The following is a 25,115-nucleotide window of genomic DNA, read 5'->3' as shown; positions in this document are numbered from 1 at the left end:
GATGATTGGGGAAAGTACCTGTAAGTACGTCATTGACATCTCCCTGACCGGTAGAATCACCTTGTGGCGACAGGGCAACCCCTCTACTCACCCAGATTTGTTGTCTGCCTGGAAACAGGTACTGGATCTGCCCCATTCCTGGGACCCTTCCCCAATTTCTCAGTGCTTCTTCCGTACCTTTCTTACCGGACATATAGACTCCTGCCTACAGGGATTATTTTGGGTGTGCGGCCACCGTGGTTATACATGGGCCAGCCCCCACTCCCGAGGCACATGCTACCTTGGACTCATCTTGCCCGGAATCAGAGTAACCCCAGACCTTCCCCCGGGAAGGAGATGTAACAAAAGGGCTAAGGATTTGTCTGAACTGTCTGATGTGACTGCCAATGGGGAGACCTACGGCCAAGCCCTTTTCCCTGCCTATGGAACCGGCTCCAACCACGTTGATATTCTCAAATTGGCGGACATCCTGTTGACTTTCATGGAAGAATCGAACGCAGCAACCCAATCCATCCTAACTGAATTGACAGAGGTCAGACAGACCGCGATTCAAAATCGCCTTGCTTTGGACTATATTTTAGCCTCGACTGGAGGCGTTTGTGCCCTTGTAGGAACAGAGTGTTGTACACACGTCTCAGATCAGACCCTGAACGTCACCGGACACCTTAACAATATCCATAAACTAACAGACGGGCTAAGAGACATTCAACATGAAGGCTGTTGAGAGCAGTAAGGAGTTAATCTGCTGTGCCTCGGCTCTGAAGGGGAGGGCTTACCAGGGCCGTAAGCCAGGATGTGACGTGAGCAGTCTGGAATGCTCTGTATGTTCTGTGGGAAAGCGAAAGTGCCAGTTGAGCTGCTGAGCTCAAAGAGAGCAGAGCTGGAAAAAAATGCAGCTCCAGTCCGGAGGATTCTAACTCTGTATTTGTTGTTTTTGGAACAATAAAAGAAGCTAGAGAAAAGAACCTGCCGTCTCTTTTTGATTAAGCCTTATCACACGTGACGTTGCGCATTTCTGCTGAAGTGTTTTACTGCTGATGATATGTTTGCAGAGGTCCGCGCAGGGGAAGCGTGCCGGACGCCAAGTTGACCATAAATCAGTCTGAAGAGATTTATGGAAGCACTCGGACTTTTTAAATTAACTCCTCTTCAAAGGCTTATCTGACGTACAGTTCTGGAACTGGCTACCAGGATCAGCATGGCTAAAGCAACTTTTGGGAAACGGACTCCTGGTCGTAATCACAGTAGCTGTCTGCATCGTTTTCTTCTGCTGCGCTGTTCATTGCTTCCCACTTTGCTGTCAAACGTGCGGCTCCTGCGTTCCGTCTCTCCGCTCCCACGACCCTGCACCTCATGGGACGCTTGTCCCCCACCGGGTACTGCCACCAGGAACCCCTTCAACTTTCATCGAGATGGAACCCCTGCGAACCCCACAAAATCCGGACTCTAGGTATGCCATGTCGGACTTTTACTAACTTTTGCAGAGAAAAGGATTGCACGGTATTCTCCTTTGCAATCTTATCTCCGAAGGGGGGAACTGTAGCAGGAGGCCCCCCCCCCATTCTTTAAGACTCACCTCACATTTTCCGGTAACAATAGAACTGTCTAATTAAAGCAGTAAAATAAGTGATGTCTGGAGTTATCCGGAATTTTGGACTCGTGCGGAGCTTGATGTATGGGTAACCTCAACAAAATTTAAAATTTGGCTGTATAATTTGGAACTAATGTGATTTGAATAATGTGATGTGATTGGCCTGTTAATAAAAAATATTTTTTAAAAAAAGAAAGCAGAAGGAAGAGCAGGGCGGGAAGAACGTGAACCAAGGGAGAGGTCCAAAAGAGGGTGACGTACATGCAGCACCTCTGTGTCCAACTGCTGCCTCTTTAACTCCAGCTGGGTCAGCTGCAGTAACTCTGTCTCTATTAACTTAATCTAGGCAGAAGATGAAACAAAGAGGGGAGGGGGAGGTTTGTTTGGTTTTTACTTGCATCGGGAAGGACTCCACTCTCTACTGTTCGCACCTTGGTCCTATAACTGCATCACTGTGGTTTCTAGCACTCATTTGGCCCAAGGAGAGTTAAGCTGAGCACCTAGAGGTCTCTCCCACAGCACCCCCCTTGCCTGTCACTGGTGTGGGGCCAAGAGGAGTTTCATTCTGGGGAAGGGAGTCCTCATGGTGACCAGCTGGACGCTGTGGTGTGCAAACTGCAAGTGGGATCCTCAAGAACAGCCTTCACCCACCTGAAATCCTCCAGATGCTTTGGACCACAACTCTCATCAACCCTGGCCAAAGATAAACAAAGCCCGCCGCAAAGAGTCTTTGGAAATGCAGCTTAATCCCCTACCCTGACAAATCATGATGAAATACCCTGCTCTCCGAAAACCAAGGGAAAACCTTATCCTGGGAACTGAGGTGCCCTTTCCTCAAAGGCCAGGTGCAAGCCTTCAGCTAAAGCAGAGCTGGGGAACTTTTGGCCTGCAAGATGCCGCTGAACTACAACTCCCAGCAGCCCCAGCAAGCACAGTCAGTGGCAGAGGAGTGATAGGAGTTGTAGTGCAGCAACATCTGGAGAGCCACAAGGTTTCACACACCTGAAATAAACCTGGACTGGGGGAAGCTGTGACTCTCCAGCTGGTGGCAGAGTACAACTCCCATTGTCCCTTACCACTGGTCATGCTGGCTGATGGGAACTGGAGTCCAGCAACAACTGAAGGGTCACAGGTTGCCCCAGCCTTGAGATAAAAACACCCACACACACCCACTTCACTCTAGAAGTGGAGGTAGCTTAGGAACATAGGAAGCATCCTTATCCAAGCCAAACCATTGGGTCCATGTAGCTCAGGACTGTCTACACTGACTGGCAGCCATTCTGCAGGGCTGTAGGCAAAGAGTCTTTTCTCAGCCCTACCTGGAAATGCTGTTGGGGATTGAACTTGGGACCTTCTGCATGCAAAGCAGGTGCTCTGCCACTCTGCTATGGCTCTTCCCACTAGTTAGCTGGCCAGCCTAGGATCACTCGAGAGCAACTGAGCATCCAGGAGGCTTCTGAGAGAAACTGGATGCTTGTTATGTTAAGTTGTGGGTGAACATATCAGACGACACAGCGATTCTTCCAAAGCAGCTCTTTATTTGTAGGCTGGAACAGAACAGAACAGAACAGAACTGAGGAGCTCAGTCAGCTTGCTTATATAGAGCCCCAGAACAATGTAACTGTTGCAACTTTCTAAAACTATCCAATCACTGAATGTCACTTTCGATCCTTCATTTGCATAACTATCTACAGTATCCCCCTGCTGGCCCAGGGTGAGAACTTCAGTACATAACATGTTACAGTTCAGCAAAACCACCAGAGAACAGGGAAGACCACAAACACCAGCACCTCTCAGGAAACCCTCTCCCTGGGCAGAAGAAAAAGCCTTGGGACCCCAGCTAGCCAAGTGCTAAGGGTCGGGCAGGGGGATAGCGCCAACAACCTTGCAAACTCTACCACCTCAAACCACTGGCAACAGCTCACTGCCCCTTGTGGGGGGACAGCCTGACCTTAAGAAGCAATGTGTTACATGTTGGCCAGAATGGATTTGACAAGCAGGTCAGAAACAAATTAAAATGAATGAAGAAACTAATACCTGACAACCAGTGTAATAATGGAGATCATGCTGTTCATGGGCTGCCGTGGGATGGAAATGCAAATGGAGCCCCTTCCCCCCTGCCCCCGGAGATGAGGCAGACCTTTTTTTTATTATTATTTCTCAATTTTTTATTTTTTTCAATGCAAAATCATAACAAAAATTACAAACATTGAATCCAAAAGAATACTATACAAACAAACAAAATGGAACATACAAAAAAAAAAACCCAGAAAAAAAGGGGAACAAAACAGAACCAAACGAAAACGAAAAAGCACACATTTACAGGGGAAAAAAACATATCATTACGTACATTTACACATATTGACTTCCTTCCTTTGTTCTAAAACCTCAATAAATTTACTCTTACTGTATTGTTGTGTCTGGTTAGGTTACTTTCATCTTTGTACTTTTTTTATATACACCATTTTTCCCCTTAACCCTGTAAAGCATCATTCATTACATACCAATATACTTACTCCAGAACAATGTTTTTTCATATATTCTTTTGCACAACCCCATTCTTTTAATAATTTCTGGTCCGATTGTCCCCTTATAAATGCTGTGAGTCTTGCCAGATTTATGTATTCACAAAATTTAATTTGCCAATCTTTCACTGATGGAATTTTCCTCCCTTTCCAGTTTTTTGCTATAAGCATCCTGGCAGCTGTTGTTGCATAAAGGAATACTTTCCTTTGATTTTCGGGAATATCGTTTGTAATTAAACCTAAAAGGAATGCCTCCGGTTTTTTACTAAAAGATATTTTAAACATCTTTTTGAGTTTTTCGTAAATTTCGTTCCAGAATTGCTTAATAGGTTGGCATTCCCACCACATGTGAAACATTGTTCCTATTTCTTTTTTACATCTCCAACAGGTATTCGAATTTAATTTATAAATTTTAGCCAAATTTACCGGAGTTAAGTACCATTGGTACACCATTTTCATAAAGTTTTCTCTTATTGTGTAACATGCCGTGAACTTAATATCATATTTCCATAATTTCTCCCATTGTTCTAGCCGAATCGCATATCCTATATCACATGCCCATTTAATCATAACTTCTTTTACTTCTTCATCCTTTAATTCCCCTTCTAATAAGAAATTATACATTTTGGATATATATTTTTTTTGAGTTTTGTAATAATACTTTTTGTAATTTTGATTCATCTTTTTCAAATCCTATTGTTTTATCCTGATTGAATATTTGTGCAATTTGGTGATATTGAAACCATGTAGTACAGTATTGGGTCACCTCTTCATATGGTCTTAATTTTAATTGGCCCTGTTCTTCCTTTAGGAGCTGCTGGTATGTCGCCATTTTTCCTATAGTATTTTTCTTTTTAACAGATGTTACTTCTAACGGTGAGACCCACCACGGGGTTTTCGGTTCTAACAACCTTCTATATCTCACCCAGACCTTGTATAATGCATTTCTAATTACGTGGTTTAGGAATTCTTTATGTACTGCCACTTTGTTATAAATTAAATAGGCATGCCAACCATATCTGTTGTTCCATCCCTCCAAGTCCAAAATGTCACTGTTATCCAATTTGATCCAATCCTTGATCCAAGTAAAGCATGCCGCATCGTGATATAGTCTCAGGTCTGGGAGTCCAAAACCTCCCCTCTCTTTTATGTCGGTTAGTAATTTATATTTGATCCGTGGCTTTTTGCCTTGCCATATAAACTTTGTTAGGTCTGTTTTCCATTTTTTAAAACAATCATCTTTACCTATTATGGGAATCATTTGAAAAAGGAACAAGAGTTTTGGTAAGATATTCATTTTAATAGCCGAAATTCTGCCCCAGAGTGTTAAATTCAATCTTGTCCAAGTTTCCATTTCTCTTTTTGTTTCTTCCCAGTTTTTTTTATAATTATCTTCAAACAAATTTATATTTTTCATTGTTATTTGTATTCCTAAATATTTCACTTTTTTTACAATTTGTAATCCAAATTTTTCTACCAGTTCCTTTTTCTCTTGATCTCCCATGTTTTTTACCATTAGTTTCGTTTTTTCTTTATTTAAAGCAAAACCTGAGACCCTTCCAAAGTTTCCCATTTTTTCTAGAGCCTTTGCTATGCTTTCCTTTGGGGTTTCCACCATTAAGACTAAATCATCTGCGAATGCCCTTATTTTGTATATTTTCTCTCCTAGGGATATTCCATTTATTTCTTGATCCAGTCTGATTTCTTGATTTAATATTTCCAAAACAAAAATGAATAATAATGGTGAAAGTGGGCACCCTTGTCTGGTGCCCTTCTGTATTTTAAAATAATCAGTTGTGTCATTATTTATTATTATATTTGCTTCTTGTTGTTCATAAATTGCTTTTAGCCCTCTTGTAATTTGGTCTCCCATGTCCATCTGGTCTAATAATATTTTAAGAAATTTCCATGATACTTTGTCAAACGCCTTTTCCGCGTCCACAAAAACAAAGGCTACCTTCTTACTCGGTTTCATGTCTAAATACTCGATCATATCAATCACTGTTCTTATATTATCACTCATTTTCCTGCCCGGCAAGAACCCTGCCTGCTCTTTATTTATGCAATCCTGCAAGACTGTCTTTAATCTTGTTGCCAATATTTGTGCATAGATCTTATAATCATTATTTAGTAATGATATTGGTCTATAATTGGTTATAAACTCTTTATTTCGTCCTTGTTTTGGAATTACTGAGATGAGGCAGACCTTGCTGGGCCTGAGGGAGGTAGGGAGAGGATTCAGCTGTCCAGAGCCCCAGAGAGCTCCCCTTGTTCCAATGGCTTTGAGAAGGAAGCTGGACCAAGTGAGAAACTGTCAACTGTTCATCCCACCCAATCCCAGTCCCTGCAAACCCATGATTTCCACTCACCTGATTTCTGATCTGGCAGTGCATGAGGTCCCTCTTCACCTGGAGGGCTTCAAATGCAGCCTTCTGCATATCACTCTGAAAAAATAGAGCATGCAAGTTCAGGAGAGCACACCTGGCCAGTTGGGGAACATGTTCCAACCAGAATAACATCAGGCCCCATTGTTGTGGGCCTTGAAAAATAGCCAGTTGCCACAAACCTTGCCTACTTGTAGACTTTTTCTTTTTTCAATTTTTTAAAAATTGATTTTCACAAAATTAAAAAACGCACTAACAAACAGACAAACATAAATCATAACCTTATTAAAACCAATCTTCTTAACATTGTTAAGTGACTTCCTTGTATCCCCCTAGTTGAATTTCAATGGATATCATTTTAACGGTTTTACAAATCAAAGTTCTTAAAATCTTAACTTAATCACTTAACATCAGTCTTTCTTCCCAATTCAGCACTAAACATAAATAAGTAATGTGAGGAATTATTAAATCCTAAGCCTAACTGGTAATTGCAAGCTTTTTCCAATTAATTTAACTTAATGTATTTAACTAAGTAGTCATTAAATTTCGTCCATTCTTCCTGGTACTCCTCCTCATTCTGGTTGCGGACTCTTCCGGTCAGGTCGGCTAGCTCCGAAAAGTCCATCATCTTCATCTGCCATTCTTCCACAGTTGGTAGTTCTTGCGTTTTCCACTTCTTGGCTAGTATTATTCGAGAAGCAGTTATGGCATACAAAAACAATTTAACATCTTTCTTGGGCAATTCCAAACCTGTTATTCCAAGAAGAAAGGCCTCTGGTTTCTTTATAAATGTATATTTCAACATTTTTTTCAATTCATTATACATCTTTCCCCAGAAGTCTTTCACCTTGGGGCAGGTCCACCACATGTGATAAAAAGTTCCTTCTTTTTCTTTACATTTCCAACATAGGTTATCACAGTTATGATAAATCTTTGCTAGTTTAACAGGGGTCAAATACCATCTATACATCATTTTCATTATATTTTCCTTTAACATTGTACATGCAGTGAACCGAACGCCTTTCTTCCACAATCTTTCCCAATCCTCAAACATTATGTTATGTCCTACATCTCTTGCCCAATCTATCATTACTGATTTAACTTGTTCATCCTTTGTATGCCACTCCAACAGTAACTTACACATTTTAGACAGATTTTTAACTTTAGAGTCCAACAACTCTGTCTCCAACTTAGATTTTTCAGAAGCAAAAGCATTTTTCTTATCTAGTTTATACAATTCATTAATCTGGTGATACTGTAACCAATTTAACTTATCATTAACTTGATCAAATGGTTTTAGTTTGTATCCTTCATTATCCTCCAATAATAAATCTGAATCTCTGAACCATTTGATTTCCATGTTTAACTTTTTCTGGGCCTTCGCCTCCATTGGTGAGAGCCATCTGGGCATCTTCCTTTCTAAAAGATCTTTGTATTTTATCCAAACATTGTACAACAATTTCCTAATTACATGATTTTAAAATGCATTATGGGCCTTTACCTTATCATACCATAAATATGCATGCCGTCCAAACACATTGTCGAATCCCTCCAAATGTAATACATCAGTATCTTCTAGTTGTATCCATTCTTTAATCCAGCAAAGCGCTGCTGCTTCAAAATAGATTTTCAAATCTGGCAGGGAAAATCCCCCTCTTTCTTTAGAATCCGTAAGTACTTGTAGACATTTTCAAGCACAATTTCTATCAGTCCCAACCATAATGGCTTCATAGGAGGCAATTCATAAATTGAAATCATTATGTACAGAACAGGAGAGAAAACACTGTGTATATAAGCCAAAACAGAGTGGTGGGCTGTGATGAAAAGGGGCAAGGGAACTCTTTTGAGAACGCTTCCCCAGAGCTTCCTGTTTCTGGTGGTGGGAAATGGCTGACTCCCACACGACCGGACCCCAGCTGTGCCGGTAATTCAGGGCTGATATGGGGGTAATTAGTCCTGACAGCCTCCCCAGGGTAGGGGAGGACTGCTTCGTAGACCCGCGGTTTGTCCGAGATTGCCGACCTGCATCAAGGTGCAGGCGGCAGGACACTGGGTCACAGAGCACGGAATGGCTGGCACTCCTTCGATGTCATTCTCATAGCTGGGAACATCTTTTTGGGAAAATGAATAGATTTGGACAATGAACAGACACGGACTGGATCGAAGAAGCTTGAGAAAAAACCTGCAGAAGTGTACAGTTCCTGGGGGTTAAGTTTGGACTTCAAAGAGATTCTCATCATGGTGTTTGGATTATGTTTGGTATGTTTTTATTCTCTCTACTTAACAATTACAATTGATTTTTTATGCGAAGCCTATTAAGAACTTAAATAATAATAAAAAAAGAGTACAGATGGACTTTTATTTATAATTAGGCATTTAACCGCTCAGCCTCATTTGGGACTTGAGGGATTTGACGGAGATGCAGGACGAGACAAGATGGCTCCCACTATATATGACGCAGCATGAAAAATTATATCTTTTCCTTTCTTTGAGACAAGCAGGAGTTGCGTGCTGATTGACTTTGTGATGAATCCAGATAACAACTTGGGACAATATACAGTGCAGCTGTTTGCAGAAGCTTTTTATATTCATTATGAGCGAAAGAGAAGGCTAAGGGATGTCTAGCAGCCCCCCCTCTAGGGCCCGGAGGGGGAAGAGTGCGGCCTCCAAAGGCTGATCGATCACCAAATGACTGATATTGTGGAACACAGTTTAATATTGCAAACAGTTATGCCTAATAACTTAATTTGGAAGCTTCTGGTTTAATAAAGCTCAAAAGGAAGGTTTGGACAATTAATGAGTTGCTGCGCCATCAAAGATAACAGATTTGGACAACATCCCGGAATTGGAACGGAATCAGAGGAAGCTGAGCTGATAAAGCCACTTCTGGGACCTGGCAAGGAGGTGGGGTTGCGGGCTTCACGCCCACTCCACGTGCGTGGGGGCTGGGTTGCAGCCCCTGCGAGAATAAGGGAATCCCGGCCGCATTGTCCGCCCAGCCAGCCAATCGGGTGGCTGGGGGGGCGTGGCCTGCCCTATTTAGGGCCGGCGCGACCGGGGCTCGCCCTCTTTTCGCTGCGCCAGTCATCACGTTTTGGGAGGTTTGTATTAGGTTCTTTTGTGCTCAATTTTTCCTAGGCCTCGTGTTGCAGGGTCGCGGCTTCCCTTGAGGAACTTTAATCCTGAAGATGTGTCTACACTTCGCTTTGGTGACCGTCACCTGTGGATTGCTTGCCGCCGGTTCCTACTGCATCCGGGAGAGTTGCAGCAGCCGTTCCCTTAAGCCCGCTCGTCAGCTGAGCTTGCTGGACGCAGTTCGCGTATCCACGCCACCTCCTCCTTTGTGATTTCTTTGGCCTTTGGAAAGACGTGGAGAACCCGACTGATCAGGTTCTGTTGCTGGGGGTTTTAAAACTTTAATCACAAATCACAGTGCTTCGGGGCACTGCCTGGGCTCGTGCTGCGTAAGGAGGGAGGCTTCAGGGGCGCGTCTTGCGTGTTGTTTCAGTGGGTTTTGCATTTGGGGATTTTGTGTGTCAGCGGCTTTTGTATTTGGGGGTTTTGTGCTTTGGCGGCTGTTCTCTGCTTATTAGTTTGATTTTGCCTCCGCTCGTGCGCTGAAGCTAGGCGACGGACTGCGCTGTTGCCGGGCTACGGGCCCGCCCACGGCCACTTTCTAAAGCAGCCACGTGGTTTCGGGGTGACCTCCATCTTGCTAGAGGCAACTCACGTAAAGAAGTGTTTCCTTGGCCAGCCCTTTATAGCAGGCAGCAACACAACGGACAGCTGTAGCGCTTCCCTGCTTATATAGTCTCCAGGCAGCAGTGCCTCCGAGATCCCTTTGTTCGTGCCGGTTTAATAGTAGCGCTCCGTTTTCCGCCCATGTGGCCTCACAGCAGCCGCCATCTTGCTATAGGCATCTGAACGTTGGAAGGGTTTCTCCATAACCCCTCTTTTAGGGTGTTAATAATGCTTCCTTAGCAATAACGCGTCCCAGCGGAGAGCGTTCTTTGGGCATTTAACGCAAGCAGCTGCTGCCTCTGTGAACCGGATCACTTTGTTATTCGCCCCCCGGCTGTCTAAATACTATTCCTTTTGCTAATATTAGGCAAAGGCTGGCCATTTTAATAAGGTAGCTCCCTTTTTCGGGAGTTAAATTTATTTAAGTTAAATAAATTCATCGCATTAAAAAATAATAAATAAATAAACAAACAAACAGCAATACATAAAGCTTAATTAGATAGCACAAAGGCAACAAAGACCTTCAGTATTTACTTCATTGCATTAAATAAGGCAATAGAGACTTCAATAAATAATTCATTCAGTGGATTTCAATTAAAGTCCTTAAGGGATTTAGGGGGCCTTTTTGCAAAGTCTGTCATAAGATAAGGGGAATTTATAGGAACTAGTACATGCTGTTTAGGGATTCTTTCTTTTGATCTCCTTTATATTTCTTACTTGTGGTTTGTAAAGGGCATTTTCCCTGTGGTTTGATTTAAACCTTGATTGATTCTTATGGTTCATGGCTGCCTGTTTGGTCTTTATTTACGCGTTTCTGAGCTAATAATTCATTGGTTAATTTCAATTAAGGTGCTCCACAGAGTCTGGGAGCTCCTCATCTTAATAAATATAAAACAATATAACTCTCTCCTTCTGGTATTTCAATCAAATTGCATTCCTTCCCTCCCAGACCTTTGGATTCCACCTAATAGTTTTACTTTATAGTTTCATCTTATAGCTTTGGCCCATAGCTCCTTGCTTACAGGAAGTACTCTTCTATTACTTTTGATCAGAATCCATAGGCATTCCTGCAGGGATTGACAATTTTCTGAGCATTTTGTATTAAAATACATCTGATTGAGGATTGAGTAGGCATCCTTGGCTTTCTTTCGAATTGCCAGTGCTGACATTGCTGAACTACTGCTGCATTACTTGCATCTTGCGCATAGAATTCTAAACCAGTTGGTGTTGATTTTACTGAAATAGGTTATTAAGGGTACCGAATTATAATTATGTCTGCTCAAGAAAATCAGCAGAACTCCGCTGTTTGGGGGGGGGGGGCAGAAGGGAACCAGGAGGGGTCTCAGGCCTTGGTAATGCCATGTAACCCACAGGCATTTGCCCAGTTCTTCACTACTTTTGAGGCATTTTATAGGCAATGCAAGCCTGCAGGCCAGGTGGCGGTGGCGCAGGTGGTGCTCACGCAAGATTGCATCCCGGATACACCCCCTAGCGATTTGAACCACCCCAGCACCTCTGCAGCCAGCGCGGCAGCGCTGAGGGCAAGCAATGACGCAACAGACCGGCCCAATACGCGATCACAGTCCTCCAGTTCAGGCAAGTCAAAAGGGGGTCAGAAGGGTGGCAAGAAGGGCAAGGCAAGTACTCAGGGCTCTAATACCACTAACCAACAAAAGGACGTAGGTCTCCCTAGTGTTTTTCAGAACCCACCACTGCAAGCGGCTCCAGCTGAGGGCGCCTCAGGCTCCTCTTCGGACGAGGTAGCGCAGGGGCAGCAAGACGCGCAGGTGCACAAGCACCGCTGGATGGCCAATCAGGGAAGAGGAAAGAAAAGAGGAAGCATACATCAAAGAAGAGCAAGAAGAGTAAGCGGTCTGAATCGGAGGATGAATCAGGTACCTCTTCATCTGACTCAGATAGCGATACTCCTATGGAGGAGTACTGGGGCCACGGGGAGGATAGTTCAGGTCTTCTTCTGTGGGTGCATAAAAGGAGGGCTAATTCATACTGCAAGTCCTTTAATGGTTCCTTGGAATGGAAGGACGGTGCACTAGTTCCAGATGTAAAAACTGTTAGGATATTTCCGTTCCACCTTAAAAGGGAGCAGGATGTTTGTGTCACAGCCTGCGTATTTCCTGTTCACAGGATGTTTCTGTTGTGTCTTTTGCTTTCGTTTCTCTCTCACTGCCGGAACTCTCTCATGCAGGCAGTCATGGTTTTTCTTTGTTCTGATCAACGCTGAATAAACCTCTAAATAATGCTCTCCTGTGTGCATCTTCCGTTGTGCATATCTGCTGCTAGAGTGTGCAAGAGCTCTGGATCTTTGGCAAGCTATTTCTGGAGCTCCTGTCGCTAATTGCTGATACTGCGTGTCTACGGGAGATTGATGGATGTCCGGAGACGACGTGGAGTCAAGATGGACTTTATCTCTCTGGCAGTATCCCAACAACAGGTTATGGGCCCAGATAAACAGCACTTACAGGAGAGTAAGACTGCGACAGACTGCTAAGGTATGTGGCAAAAGCGAAAGCAAGTGAGGCTTTTCGATGCCGCGGCAAAGTGCCTTTGATGTCCGGCTGGCTTAATTGGCCTGGGAGTCAAGCCAAAGGCTTCGTGATTTATGGATAAGAAGCCTCTGAAGTTGAAAAGGGGCTCAGCTAAAGTGAAAAGCTGGGATGGAGTCTTTCCAAGCTTCTGAAGCTGCTGAGTGCCCAAAGCTAAATCGGCAAAATTATGAGGCATGGGCAGAGTGGTGTCAGAGTTTACTGCAACAGTTTGGAGTGTGGCATACTGTGAGTGAGGCCCCTCCAGTTCCTCTGACAGAGAGATGGAAGACCCAAGATTCAAGGGCCATTGACATAATAGTCTTGTCCGTCTCTCTGGAGGAAATTGCCACACTAGCTGGCAACACCACTGCTCGTGGGATGTGGAATGCTTTGAAGCTGGCCCATCTGCCAGTCATCCCAGCCCAGAGTTTGACTGCATCGGAGGTCCTGGCTGTTTCTCGGAATGCAAGTGAATGCAGGGATGCCGTGGGCACCGGTTGCAAGCTGCAGGGGGAGCTGACTGTGGTGTCATCCCAAGCAGCATTCCAGCCTCCAGGGGGAGCCAAGGAGTTGGCAGATGAGAGCTCTGTTTCTCGTGGGAACCAAGGACATCGCCTCTGCAGAGGCCAGAAGGCCAGAGGTAAACAAAGGAAAAAGCCAGGAGATGGCCAGAAGCAGAAGGGGGGTGAAGAGCCCACGCCAGTGGAAAACAAGGCTTTGTTTGCTGGCACAGCTTCACCAAAGGCTAAAGGCAAGTCTCATGGCCAGGAGCAGGGGGGCAAGCAGTTTAAGCCCACGCCAGTGGAAAACAAGGTTTTGCTTGCCAGAAAAGCTACTCCAAAGGCCCAGCCCAGATTTATTGTTGATTCTGCTGCCACCCGCCATTTGATGAAAGATAAGCATCTGTTTATCTCCTTCAAACCTCAAGATGGTGAGGTCCACCTGGCTGATGGAAGGACGTTGCGGATCGCAGGAGAAGGGACTGTGAAACTTGCAAGTCTGCATACTACCATAAAAAATGTACTTTATGTTCCAGGTGCTGTGAACAATTTGCTCAGTGTCCCACAGCTGATTGGGCGTGGTTTTCAGGTTTCCTTCAAGAGGAGCGGCTGTGTCATCAGGAAAGGCAAAGAGGACATTTTGCATGCAAAGTTTATGGATGGCTTGTTCTGTATAACTTATGATGACAATGCTGTTGCTGTGTCAAATGTTGATTCTTGTTGTGTTGCACAAACTAACAAAGTTCTTCATGCAGGTTGTGTTCACGAAGCACACAGAAGATTTTGTCACATGTCTTGGCAGGCGCTGGCCAAGATGCCTGGATTGGTTGAGGGTTTGGACATTAAACCCTGTAGGTTTCACATGAAATGTGTATCTTGTGCAGAGAACAAGGTGAAGGTTGCTCCAAAAGGCAAGGAGTCTAGCAGGCAGGCTTCCAAACCCTACCAGCTTGTTCACGCAGACCTAGTTGGTCCTCTTGCGCCCTCTTTGGGTGGAGCAAGGTACTTCATGGTTCTAATTGATTCTTTTTCCAGGTACATTCATGTGTTTATGCTTGAGCAGAAATCGCAAGCGTTTCCTAGGTTCAAGGCATTCTGTGATTGGTTAGAGAATGTTCACAGTAAACGCATCGGCTGTCTCTTTACTGATCGAGGCGGGGAATTCACTTCTCAGCAGTTTGAAACTTTTCTGACTGAGAAGGGAATCCAGCATGACTTGTCAACGCCTAGATCGCCATGGATGAATGGGCTTGCGGAGCGAGCAAATCAAACATTGCTGCAAGGAATGAAAACAATGTTGCATGATGCCAATCTCCCTGATAAGTTTTGGGGGGAGGCTCTGTCGACGTTTGTTTACACGTTTAATCGCAGATTGTCATCACCTATTGGTTGTACTCCCTACGAGAAGATGTTTGGTAAGAAACCAAATGTCAAGCACATGAGAATCTTTGGTTCTGACATGTGGGTACACACCCCACAAAGCAACAAGCTTGGGAAGCGTGGGGCACATGGTTTGTTCATGGGGTACGAAAAAGGAGCATACAGGGTATGGATGACTGACTCTAAGTCCATTAAGTTCACAAGGAGTGTTGAGTACAATCCTAAGTGGGGGGAAAATGTGGGAATTTTCCAGAGTTACCCAGAGGAGGATGAAGATGATGTGAAAACAGCAGGTGATGCTAAGGAAGCTGAGGAAGCTCCTGAGGATGATGATGATGATGATGATCAGAGTTCAGATTCCAGTTCAGTGGGCGGCGCTGCTGCTGGTGTCAGTGACAGTGATGACACAGCAGACTTCAAGAGCGCAAAGGCCTCAGTCAGACCATCTGATGCGTCTGACAATGAACTGGAAGAACCACTGTTCACCATTGGTCGTTTTTCTCCCAAGAAGGAGGAGATGAGTCCAGAAGACTTGCGTCTAGTACGCAGATCTGAAAGGGCGACCAAGGGCAGACCTCCAAAGAGATTTGCTGATGAGTTTGCTAAGACAGCAACTGCTGTTCTTAGTAGCTCAGAGAAGGTGTGGGAACCTTCAAGCTTCAAAGAGGTTCAGGAGTTAACCTCTAAAGATGCTGAGCCTTGGCTTAATGCCATGAAGGCTGAAGTTGATTCCTTGAACAGGAACCAAACTTGGGAATTGGTACCGGTAGTCCCAGGAATGAGACTGGTTGGCAGCAAATGGGTCTTCAAGGCCAAGACAGACCAGAATGGCAAGGTTGTCAGACACAAAGCCAGATTGGTTGCCAGAGGTTTTTCACAGGTACCAGGACAGGATTACCATGAGACCTACTCACTCACCATCAAATATGAGAGCATTCGACTGATGCTCAAGATTGCTGCGGAGGAGAAACTGCATGTTTCCCATCATGACATTAATACAGCTTTTTTGTACGGGAATTTGGGGGAGGAGCTGTATATGCTTCCACCTGATGGAATGCAGATACAGAAGGGAATGGTCTGTAAACTGCGGAAATCCTTGTATGGTCTCAAGCAGAGTGCCAGGTGTTGGAACACAAAACTCACTGAGACGTTGCTTTCCCTAGGTTTTCACCAGGGCAAAGCTGATCCATGTGTGTTTGTCAAGGAGGAGGGGCAAAACAAACTGTATTGTTTATGTTTTGTTGATGATCTTCTGATGTTCTGGAAGAATCAGGCTTTGTACCAAAGCACCCTAGCTCAGCTGAAGGAGCACTTTGACATGAAGGATCTTGGTGATGTATCCAACTATCTTTCTCTGCAGGTGGAGAGGGACCAAGCAGGTAATTTTCTGGTTCACCAAACACAGAAAATTGCTGATGTATTAACCAGGTTGAATTTGGTTGATGCAAACCCAGCAGACACACCGATGGTGACAGGTTACCAGGTAGATAGTACTGCTGAAGCGTTTTCTGACACAACGCTGTACAGATGCATTCTAGGCAAGTTGAATTTCATTGCTAGATGCTCAAGACCTGACATAGCTGTAAGCACTAACCTGCTTAGCAGACATGCTAATAATCCTACTGTTCAGGATTGGAAAGCTCTGAAGCGCATAGCCCGCTATTTGAAAGGGACTATGCACTACAGGCTGAGGTTCACCAGTCAGAAGACTGGAGGTCTTGAAATCTTTTCTGATGCAAGTTTTGGAAGTGACACCACGGATGGTACAAGCACTTCTGGAGTATGCTACATGTACAACCACTGTCTGTTTGACTGGTTGTGCAAGAAGCAGACGACAGTGAGCCTAAGTTCCTGTGAAGCAGAACTCAATGCTCTGTCATTTTCACTCATGGATTGTGAATGGTTGATGCAACTGTTTAAGGACATCAGAGTGTCTGTGAAATGTCCTATACAAGTGTTTCAAGACAATAGATCCTGTTTGCCTTTGCTGAACTCAGAGAGTTGCAAGCAAAGAACCAAGTACTTGCAGATTAAGCTACATCGTGCAAGAGAGTGTATTCAGAAAGGACTTATTCGGGTGTCCTACATGCCAGGAAATGAAATTCCTGCTGATCTGTTGTCGAAGGTTGTTAACAAAAAACAACTTAAGGTTTATGCACAAAGGTTGCAATTGGGTTGAACCACAGGTACTACAGGTTACACGGAAAGGGGGAGGATGTTAGGATATTTCCATTCCACCTTAAAAGGGAGCAGGATGTTTGTGTCACAGCCTGCGTATTTCCTGTTCACAGGATGTTTCTGTTGTGTCTTTTGCTTTCGTTTCTCTCTTACTGCCGGAACTCTCTCATGCAGGCAGTCATGGTTTTTCTTTGTTCTGATCAACGCTGAATAAACCTCTAAATAATGCTCTCCTGTGTGCATCTTCCGTTGTGCATATCTGCTGCTAGAGTGTGCAAGAGCTCTGGATCTTTGGGAAGCTATTTCTGGAGCTCCTGTCGCTAATTGCTGATACTGCGTGTCTACGGGAGATTGATGGATGTCCGGAGACGACGTGGAGTCAAGATGGACTTTATCTCCCTGGCAGTATCCCAACAAAAACATCCACAAACCTGTCTACCGATTTTATTCTTGGGAATCACTTATCCCAAAGAAAGAGAACTAAGATACTTAACGGTGACTTTATTTACATATTTACGTTGTTACCACCAGCTAAGATGACCGGTAAAGGGGAAAAGAAGCGTAGCTATGGGAAGCGAAGGTACAGAACACCCAGGGCCGAACGTAATTTTGAAAATTGGCTGGACGGGTTCTAGGTGTTCATGGGCGTGGTCAGCGCGGCTTATTCCAAACGCGTGATGCATCTAATTGCTTACCTGGCCCATGTTAGAAGGGCATGAGAATTGGCGGGGGAGACCGCGGCACTAAATTATGATGAAGATTTCCACAGAAACGCTTCTCTGTTATCTTCTACGTGTTGGGACTTGAGGGACCAAAACTATTGGTCGGAGCACGTTGGTCCCTATGTAGAAAAGAAGTCCCAGGAATCATCAAAATCCTGGAAGACCAATGCGAAACAGGGTTTGTGTGCGGCTTATCTGTAAGTATAGCCACGAGTGCGAGAGATGCCTCAGAAACCACCCAGCCACTGCCTGCATCGAAGGGAGGCAGCCCTTTCGGGGCAGGAGAGGCTTCTTCAACCAGGGTGCCAGGGGTGGCCATGGAGCTCCATTCGGACCTCAGGGAAACCGACAGTCATTTCGATCTCGGCCTGGCGTTTTCTCCTATCAAGCTGACCCCGTTAAAAACCCTTTTGAATCTTTATCCCAACAGAACAGCTGCTTTGTATCTTTGGGGAGGCTTTAGTGCCGGTTTCAGGATTCCAGTAGCTTTCCCCCCAATTCAGGTGACCCACCAAATCAAAAATCAGTAAGGGAGATGCCTGAGGTCGCGCGAAGGAAAATTTGTAAGGAAATTAAACCAGGGAGGATAGCTGGCCGCTTTTCTGTCCCTCCCATAGAGGGTCTCCATATATCCCCTTTAGGCATCGTCCCTAAAAAAGCACCTGGCGAGTTTTGCATGATTCACAACCTATCCTACCCAAAAGGAGGGTCCGTCAATGATGCGATACCCCAGGAACTTTGCTCCGTGAGGTATGCCTCCTTTGACCAAGCGGTTAAACTGATTCGCAAATTTGGAAACGGTGCGCTGCAGGCTAAATGTGACATTGAGTCTGCCTTCAGACTCCTGCCAGTACACCTGGAAGACTTCCAGTGGCTGGGTTGCAAATTTGAGGGGGCTTATTTCGTGGACAAGGCAATGCCCATGGGTTGCTCAGTGGCCTGTGCAGCCTTTGAGGCATTCAGTACCTTCCTGGACTGGGCGCTTCGCTTTAGAACAGGCTCTGAGGGTGTGTCGCACTACTTGGACGACTTTATCCTCGTAGCTGATAATAGACATACGTGCTCAGAACTTCTCGAAGCCTTCACATCTTTAGTGGGGGAGTTGGGTGTACCTCTAGCCGCAGACAAAACGGAGGGCCCAGCTACAACTATGGTTTACTTGGGTATTAAATTGGACACTGTTGCCCAGACCTCTAAACTGCCCAGAGAAAAATTGATTGCGCTCGGTGACCTTATTTGACAACTCCTCCCCCTAAGAAAAGTTACCCTCAGGCAGATTCAGTCACTGTTAGGCCATTTAAATTTTGCTTGCTGTGTGGTTTCCCCTGGCCGCCCATTCTGCGGCCGCCTCGCGAGGCTGTCAGCAGGTCTGCGATCCCCTCATCACAGGGTTCACCTATCAAAAGAGGTAAAATCTGATCTGGAAGTCTGGTTGAAGGGGGGGGCCACTAGGGGGCGCATTGGAAGATGGCCGACAATACCATCTCTCCGACCCACACGGGGTAATTAAGAGGCTGTTATGGGAGTAGGCAGCCTCCCTTGTTGCCCCAAGGAAATGGGGAACACTGCCCTTGCCTGCTGTGCCCATAAATCACCCCCTAATTCGAAAGAAGGGGGTGAGGGCCCTAGGCAGAGTGCCCCCGTGTGGACCTCGGCTCTCCTGGACGCTGTCTCTGATCGCACACTAGTTCCAGCGATTTGGAATAATTAATTACAAAAGAAGCAAATGCACATATTTCAAGTGAAGAAGGGGAGTGAAGTCTGCTAATTTAAGTGACCTCTGCGAAAGAAGACGATGGGCTGGAGAAACAGGAATATTTTACGATGAAGATACACCAAAGGCAGGGTATGTTGACAACGGGGCTGAATGAGGGGGGAACCTTTTTTACTTTCCTTCTATGTGACTTACAAGAACCCCTCCTCATTAGAACCGTTGGTTAAACTGACCCAAGCAGGATGATTAAGGTCTGTGTGGAGATAAACTTTAACCAAAAGTATGCTTTATGGCGACCGAGAAGCAATAAGAGCTTTTGGGAATGGCGCAGCAATTAATTCGGAGTCGCCATCTTGCCAAAGGATTTATAGCCGGGAAGAAGAATGGACTTGTTTTCAGACTGCATTCCTAGTGAATCTCCTCAGAGGTTTTGAGAAAGGAGGCAGATTGGTGAAGATTAATGACGCTAAGACTGTTTTGATGTATGAAAGTGATGTTATATGGAAAACGTCTGGATATGGCTACTGGATAAAAAAAAATAAAAAATATCCACGCAGGATTACAAACTGTTCTAACCAGCTTGCGGAGACTATCAGAGGTCACAAAGAGAAAGGAAAAATATATGAAAATAACAACAAGAGATGTGAAAAAATAATAAGAAAGGACTGGATAGTACTGTGAACATCATAAGGTTAGATTTGTGGACATTAAAACAGCAGTAAGAAGCAAGAAGTTGATTGGATCCCTTTGGAACTTGAAATATGGGTACCCCCAACAAAAATTTAAAATTTGGGGGCTTCTGGGTTGGCGCGACTGGATAATGGCGGATTTCCTCCGTCTCGGAGGAAACCGCTCTCTGAAAAGAAGGGTCTGACCACCACGGCGAGGCGGAGACCCGCAAAAAACCACGGTCGGAGGAAGACCGTGGGCTTGGGATTCGGCACGTGCCTTTTGCGCCTCCCCTAATCGTGAGGAGACCCGGTTTCGGGTCTCCGGAGCGACGTGGGGTGAGTGGCTCGGCCCATCGAATCGATCGCTGTTTTCGGGGAGCGAAGCCGCACAGCTGTTACCAGAAAGCGCCGACTTTTCCTGTGGACATTTGGACTTAAATAAACTTCGTAATTAACCAGAATTGGACTACAAAAAATTTTGAATTTGGCACTTGAACGTGAAGGTTTAAACAGGAAGCCCACCTTCCGTTTTGTAGAAAGATCAAAGCAAAGCCGCTGTAAGCTGGAGCTTTTGAAAAGTACTTGGCAAAGTATAAATTTTCATCATTTAAGTTTTCTGAACCCCCCCCCCCTCGGAAGCAGGGGAAGAGGGGGAGATATTTTTTGGTGGACAACTGAGACCTGCAGGACAATAAAAAAACCGACCTAATTTACTACCGTCTCAAGCCTGGGATCGGGCTGTCAAAAAGTTTTATAACTTAAAAATAACAATAACGGAGGAGTGGAATATATCTTTATGGAAGGACGATCAGAGATATAGTTTTCTAGGTACTGATTTTGTGGTATTTGGAAAGAAAGGAGCTGATCTGTAACTTTGTAATTGAAACTCGAATGGAAAATAACCAAAGGAAACTGTCGCAGATAGAGGGCGTTTGGAAACTGTGACTGTTACATTGTTTTTGGATGGAAAATTTTATGGAGGTTACAGACAAGTGACCTTGAAGAGCAGCAGATAACATTGGAAAAACAAGGAAAGTCTGGGAACATGGCTGATAGAATAACAGCTCTGCTGAACAAGTTATAAACAAAGTGGGCATTCTTGAACAGAGCATCTCTGATCTGAAACAAAATGTATTTAGCTTGGTACAGAAAGTGAGCAATTCAACAGGTGCGGTTCGGGAAGTGGAACCAACTTTGCAAGGATGACCATCGGAGAAGAGGACGGAACAATCTAAACCGGTTCTGTCTCTGCAAGAGGAATTTTATGTGGAAGCCCCAGTATTTGGGCCTCAAATTGATGGACATAAACTTAAGTTTGAGGTTATGGAGGTTGAAGAACTGACTTGGAGAGGCAGTGCCCCACTTGGACTGAGTAAAGCAGGATGGATGATTAATATGTTGGAGGGTGGCACTGCGGGAAAGTTTGGAAAGATGGATTTCTGCAACCCCAAAGAGACTGTGGAGTACGCTTTGGAATACTTCTTGGTTTATAAATTGAAATATGAAGTTTGGGCAAGCGTGCTGAAGAGGATTAAAGGAGACGTTGGGAAAGAAGTTTTTTGGGACTCAATTTCAGGCTGGAAAAGAAACTTGCAGGCAGTTCAGGGAGATGATTTAAGAGCCTCGGACATAAGGGAACCGGGTTGAGGGAATTAATTCGCTGACAGGAAAGACTGATAAAATTTGTAAAAAGGACTGGCAGAATCCGAAACCAGGGGGAAGAGATGGTGGGAAAAATTGGGAACCTTTAAAAATAGTATTTAGCGTAATATGGCTTGATTAAGAACTTTTGGGAGATGGTGGAATGATTCTATCTGGCTTTAGTGGAAATAACATAAAGATTTAAGATATTAGGATATAAAGGTATATGATATTAGGATCTAAAAGTATATGATCTAAGGTTTTTTCCTTTCTTTTTTTTTTTTTTCATTTAGTGAATTGGAGTTTGGATAATTTCTTTTTAGATGCTTACTTACATTGTGATGCTGATGACAGAATAAGGTTTAAATGGATTAAGGTAAATAAGTGAGTAAGCAGTGAAAGATGGAAAGAATTTGCTGACCTGATTAATAACTGAAATACAAAAGGGGAGGTGGGAGGAGGCCGAGGAAACAAGTTATTGAAAGATGGAATTTGAAAAATGGAAATTTTTTCTTTTTGAATGTTTTTGTTTTTTGTTCTCTTTTTGTGTTGGTGGGGTGGAGGGAGGGTGTTTGTTTTTTATGTATCTTTGGGTTTTTGCTTTCCCCCCTTTTTTCCTCTTTTTACTTTGTTGTATTTGATCTTTTTGTTTTTGCAACTTTGTTTTTGTATTTGTGGAAAATCTAATAAATATTATTTAAAAAAAAACACAAAAATTTAAAATTCGGCTGTGTAATTTGGAATTTGTGTAATTTGGTTTGATTTGATGTGATTGGTCGGTTAATAAAAAAATATTCTTAAAGGAAGTCTGGTTGAAGTTTTTGGAAAGTTATAACGGAATTTCCTTGTGGCAGGATAACATGTCGTTGCAAGTTAACTTTCAGATGCACTCAGATGCTTCAGGCTCTCTTGGGTTCGGTGTTTACTTCAGGGGGCAATGGTGTGCCCAGCGCTGGCCCGCAGCCTGGCAGGGGGGCCCCATAATCAGAGATTTAACCTTCCTAGAATTCTTCCTGATCGTAGTGGCGGTGCACTTGTGGTCTAAGGAATTTAGTAACCATAGGGTATGCTTTCACACCGACAACCAGGCAGTAGTATCAGTCCTTTCCAAGCAGGCCGCCCAGTCACCAAGGGTGGGTGCCCTTCTTCGTTCCTTCGTTCTCTTGTGCTTAGAGCTCAATATCCACTTTTCCGCCAAATTTGTGCCTTGTGTTAACAATGACATTGCGGATGCCCTATCTCGTTTTCAGATGGACCGCTTCCGCTCGTTAGCACCGGACGCACAACAGCTTCCTCAGCCTTTCCCGGAGCACCTATGGAGCCTTGGGAACTAGAAGTGATGCAGAGAAGTGACTCCAGTGGGTTTAGGGAACAGAGCCAATATCCCAAGCGCTCTCTCTCTCTCTCTCTCTCCCCCCCCCCCACCTTTCTGGCTTACTCTAGCAGAGCCAGTGTGAGCATGGTGTTCTTGGGTTCTGGTACATGGGGATGGAGGGACCCCCCACCCCCATGCACACCCCCATGTCACCATCTATTGTCAGACTTCCAATCGCTCTAAATGACAAGTGATGTCAGCTGATCAACAGGTAGTGGAATGGCATCATGGGCCAAATTAGACTCCCTGGATGTGGGGAGCAAGACTGGCCCATGTGCCAGAGGTTTCCCACCCCTGCACTCACATAATCTATACGTTGCTGTGATTAACAAAACAGAGGTTCTATTTATGTGGCAAAAAAATTCAGCTTCCACCTTTGCCAGCAATTCCACTAAAAATGAAAGCCCGGCATTTCCAAAGTGGCACTTACAGAGCTTTGAGACTGAACGTTCAGAAGGGCTTCGCTTGCAGAAGCTAAGTGATGCTGGTGTTGTTCTGCAGGCTGAGGGCATGTGGTGGCCAGTGTGCTCTTTGTTAATCCTGTGGCATAATTTCTACTGCTGCTACTGACAAGTCCGACAGACTGCGGCCCTCAGAATCAAAATGTCTAATCAACTGGTTGCTCCACCTTTCCAGCCAGAGCAGCTAGCGAGGTGAAAGCAGAAACATTTCACCTCATGTATAAAACCTTTATCTCGTTAATCACAGCAACACACACACACAAATAAAAACAACAGCATCTCCTCCCTTTCTACAAGTACAGTGTTGTGGACAGAAAGTCAGCCTGTGGGAGAAGAATCGGGATCAAATCACCCCTCAGCCACAAGGCTTGCTGGGTGAGCCTGAGCCACTCACTCTCTCTCAGACAAACCTACCTCACAGGATTGTTGTGAGGATAAAAAGTGGAAGGAAAGCACATTATGCTTCTTGGATGAAAGGTTAGATTTAAATAATAATAATAATATGGTCCCCTCCCCACAAAGCAGAGAAATGCCCCATTCTCTCTGGGAGTACCTGGAACAAGTCTGGTTGACAAGATCTTGCCGGCGTGACTCGTAAGCCACCTGCAGGAGCTTGTTCTTATAGGTCTCGGCCAGCATCTGCTGCATGGCCGCTGTGGAGGAAAGAAAATGCAGGACATCAGGGCCCTGGAGTCTTCTCCTGAGCTTATAAGAGCCTGTTCAAAAACTGTCTCCTCCCGCACATTAGAATAGCACCAAAATTTTCCAGAGATCAGGAAGCAGCTCAGGAGGCTGGGGGGGGGGGTGTACAGGAGAGATCAAAGAGCAGAACTAGGGGTAGGTAGGGAAGCATTGTTTCTGCTTCTTGGGAAGGAGGAACCAAAATGTCAGTGCCTTTGTTGTTGATGGGGGAAGAAATACAGAGTGCATAAATCTCAATGGTGAAAAACCCTGGAGAGTTTTTGGGGATTCGTGCAGAATTTTGCAGGCCACGTTCTCGCTTAAGATTGGATCGAAAGCATCCTAACAATCTCTTCCATGCACTAAGCCAGGGGTGGGGAACCTCAGGCCCCAGGGGGCTAAATGTAGCATCCCAGGTTTCTCTGTCTGGTCCCCAGAATTCTCTCCAAGACACAATGCCTTACTCTGGCCCTCTTCAAGGGCTTTTGCCTGGCTGAATTCTAAAAATACCTCGCTTGTCACAATGGAAGACAGAGAGGAGGTGTGTTTGTGCATGTGTATGTAAAAAATAGGCTATGGTACAAATGGAAAAAATTACATTTGTTGTCCCACCCACTTTAGCTTCTGGCCCCACCCACCCTGGCATGTGGCCCCCAGATGGCTGCCCAGAAGAGAATGCAGCCCTTGAGTAGGAAAATATCCCACATTCTTTCTGTAGAAATCAACATAGCCAGGAGAAGTAGTTCTATGCCTGGGGTGTAAAGGGTCCCACCCAGAACTCCCACAGCCACACTCACAGGCCACTTCCTTCCTGCGCAGCTGCTCATCCTCCTCCTGAGTAATGGCCATCAGCTGCTCCATCCGGATCCTGGCAGGGGAAAAGGGAGAGATTCAGCCACTGCATGCCCTTCCCTCAACTGTCAGCCAATGGCAAGGCCTGCCCTGCCTCTTTCATTGTTTAGATTAGACTGAAGGCTCATCAAACCTAGTGTTCCAGTTTCCAGC

The 25,115-nt window shown here is 44.8% G+C and overlaps 1 protein-coding gene across 1 annotated transcript in view; it reads right to left on the bottom strand.

Moving 5' to 3' along the window:
• LOC310668785 (E3 ubiquitin-protein ligase LRSAM1-like) overlaps window positions 1–25,115 on the bottom strand; it is a gene marked incomplete at its 5' end in the record, with an annotated part of 96,831 nt that overhangs the window by 20,889 nt on the left and 50,827 nt on the right. Inside the window, 5 exon segments of the mRNA XM_083422114.1 lie at window positions 1,853–1,933; window positions 6,486–6,560; window positions 8,462–8,522; window positions 23,983–24,082; window positions 24,908–24,978. Coding sequence (XP_083278240.1) covers window positions 1,853–1,933; window positions 6,486–6,560; window positions 8,462–8,522; window positions 23,983–24,082; window positions 24,908–24,978 — 388 coding nt within the window.

Source organism: Podarcis tiliguerta, assembly GCF_965153285.1.
Source record: "Podarcis tiliguerta genome assembly, chromosome: W".
NCBI classification, from domain to species: domain Eukaryota; kingdom Metazoa; phylum Chordata; class Lepidosauria; order Squamata; family Lacertidae; genus Podarcis; species Podarcis tiliguerta.
This window is presented reverse-complemented; position numbering and strand designations above follow the sequence as displayed.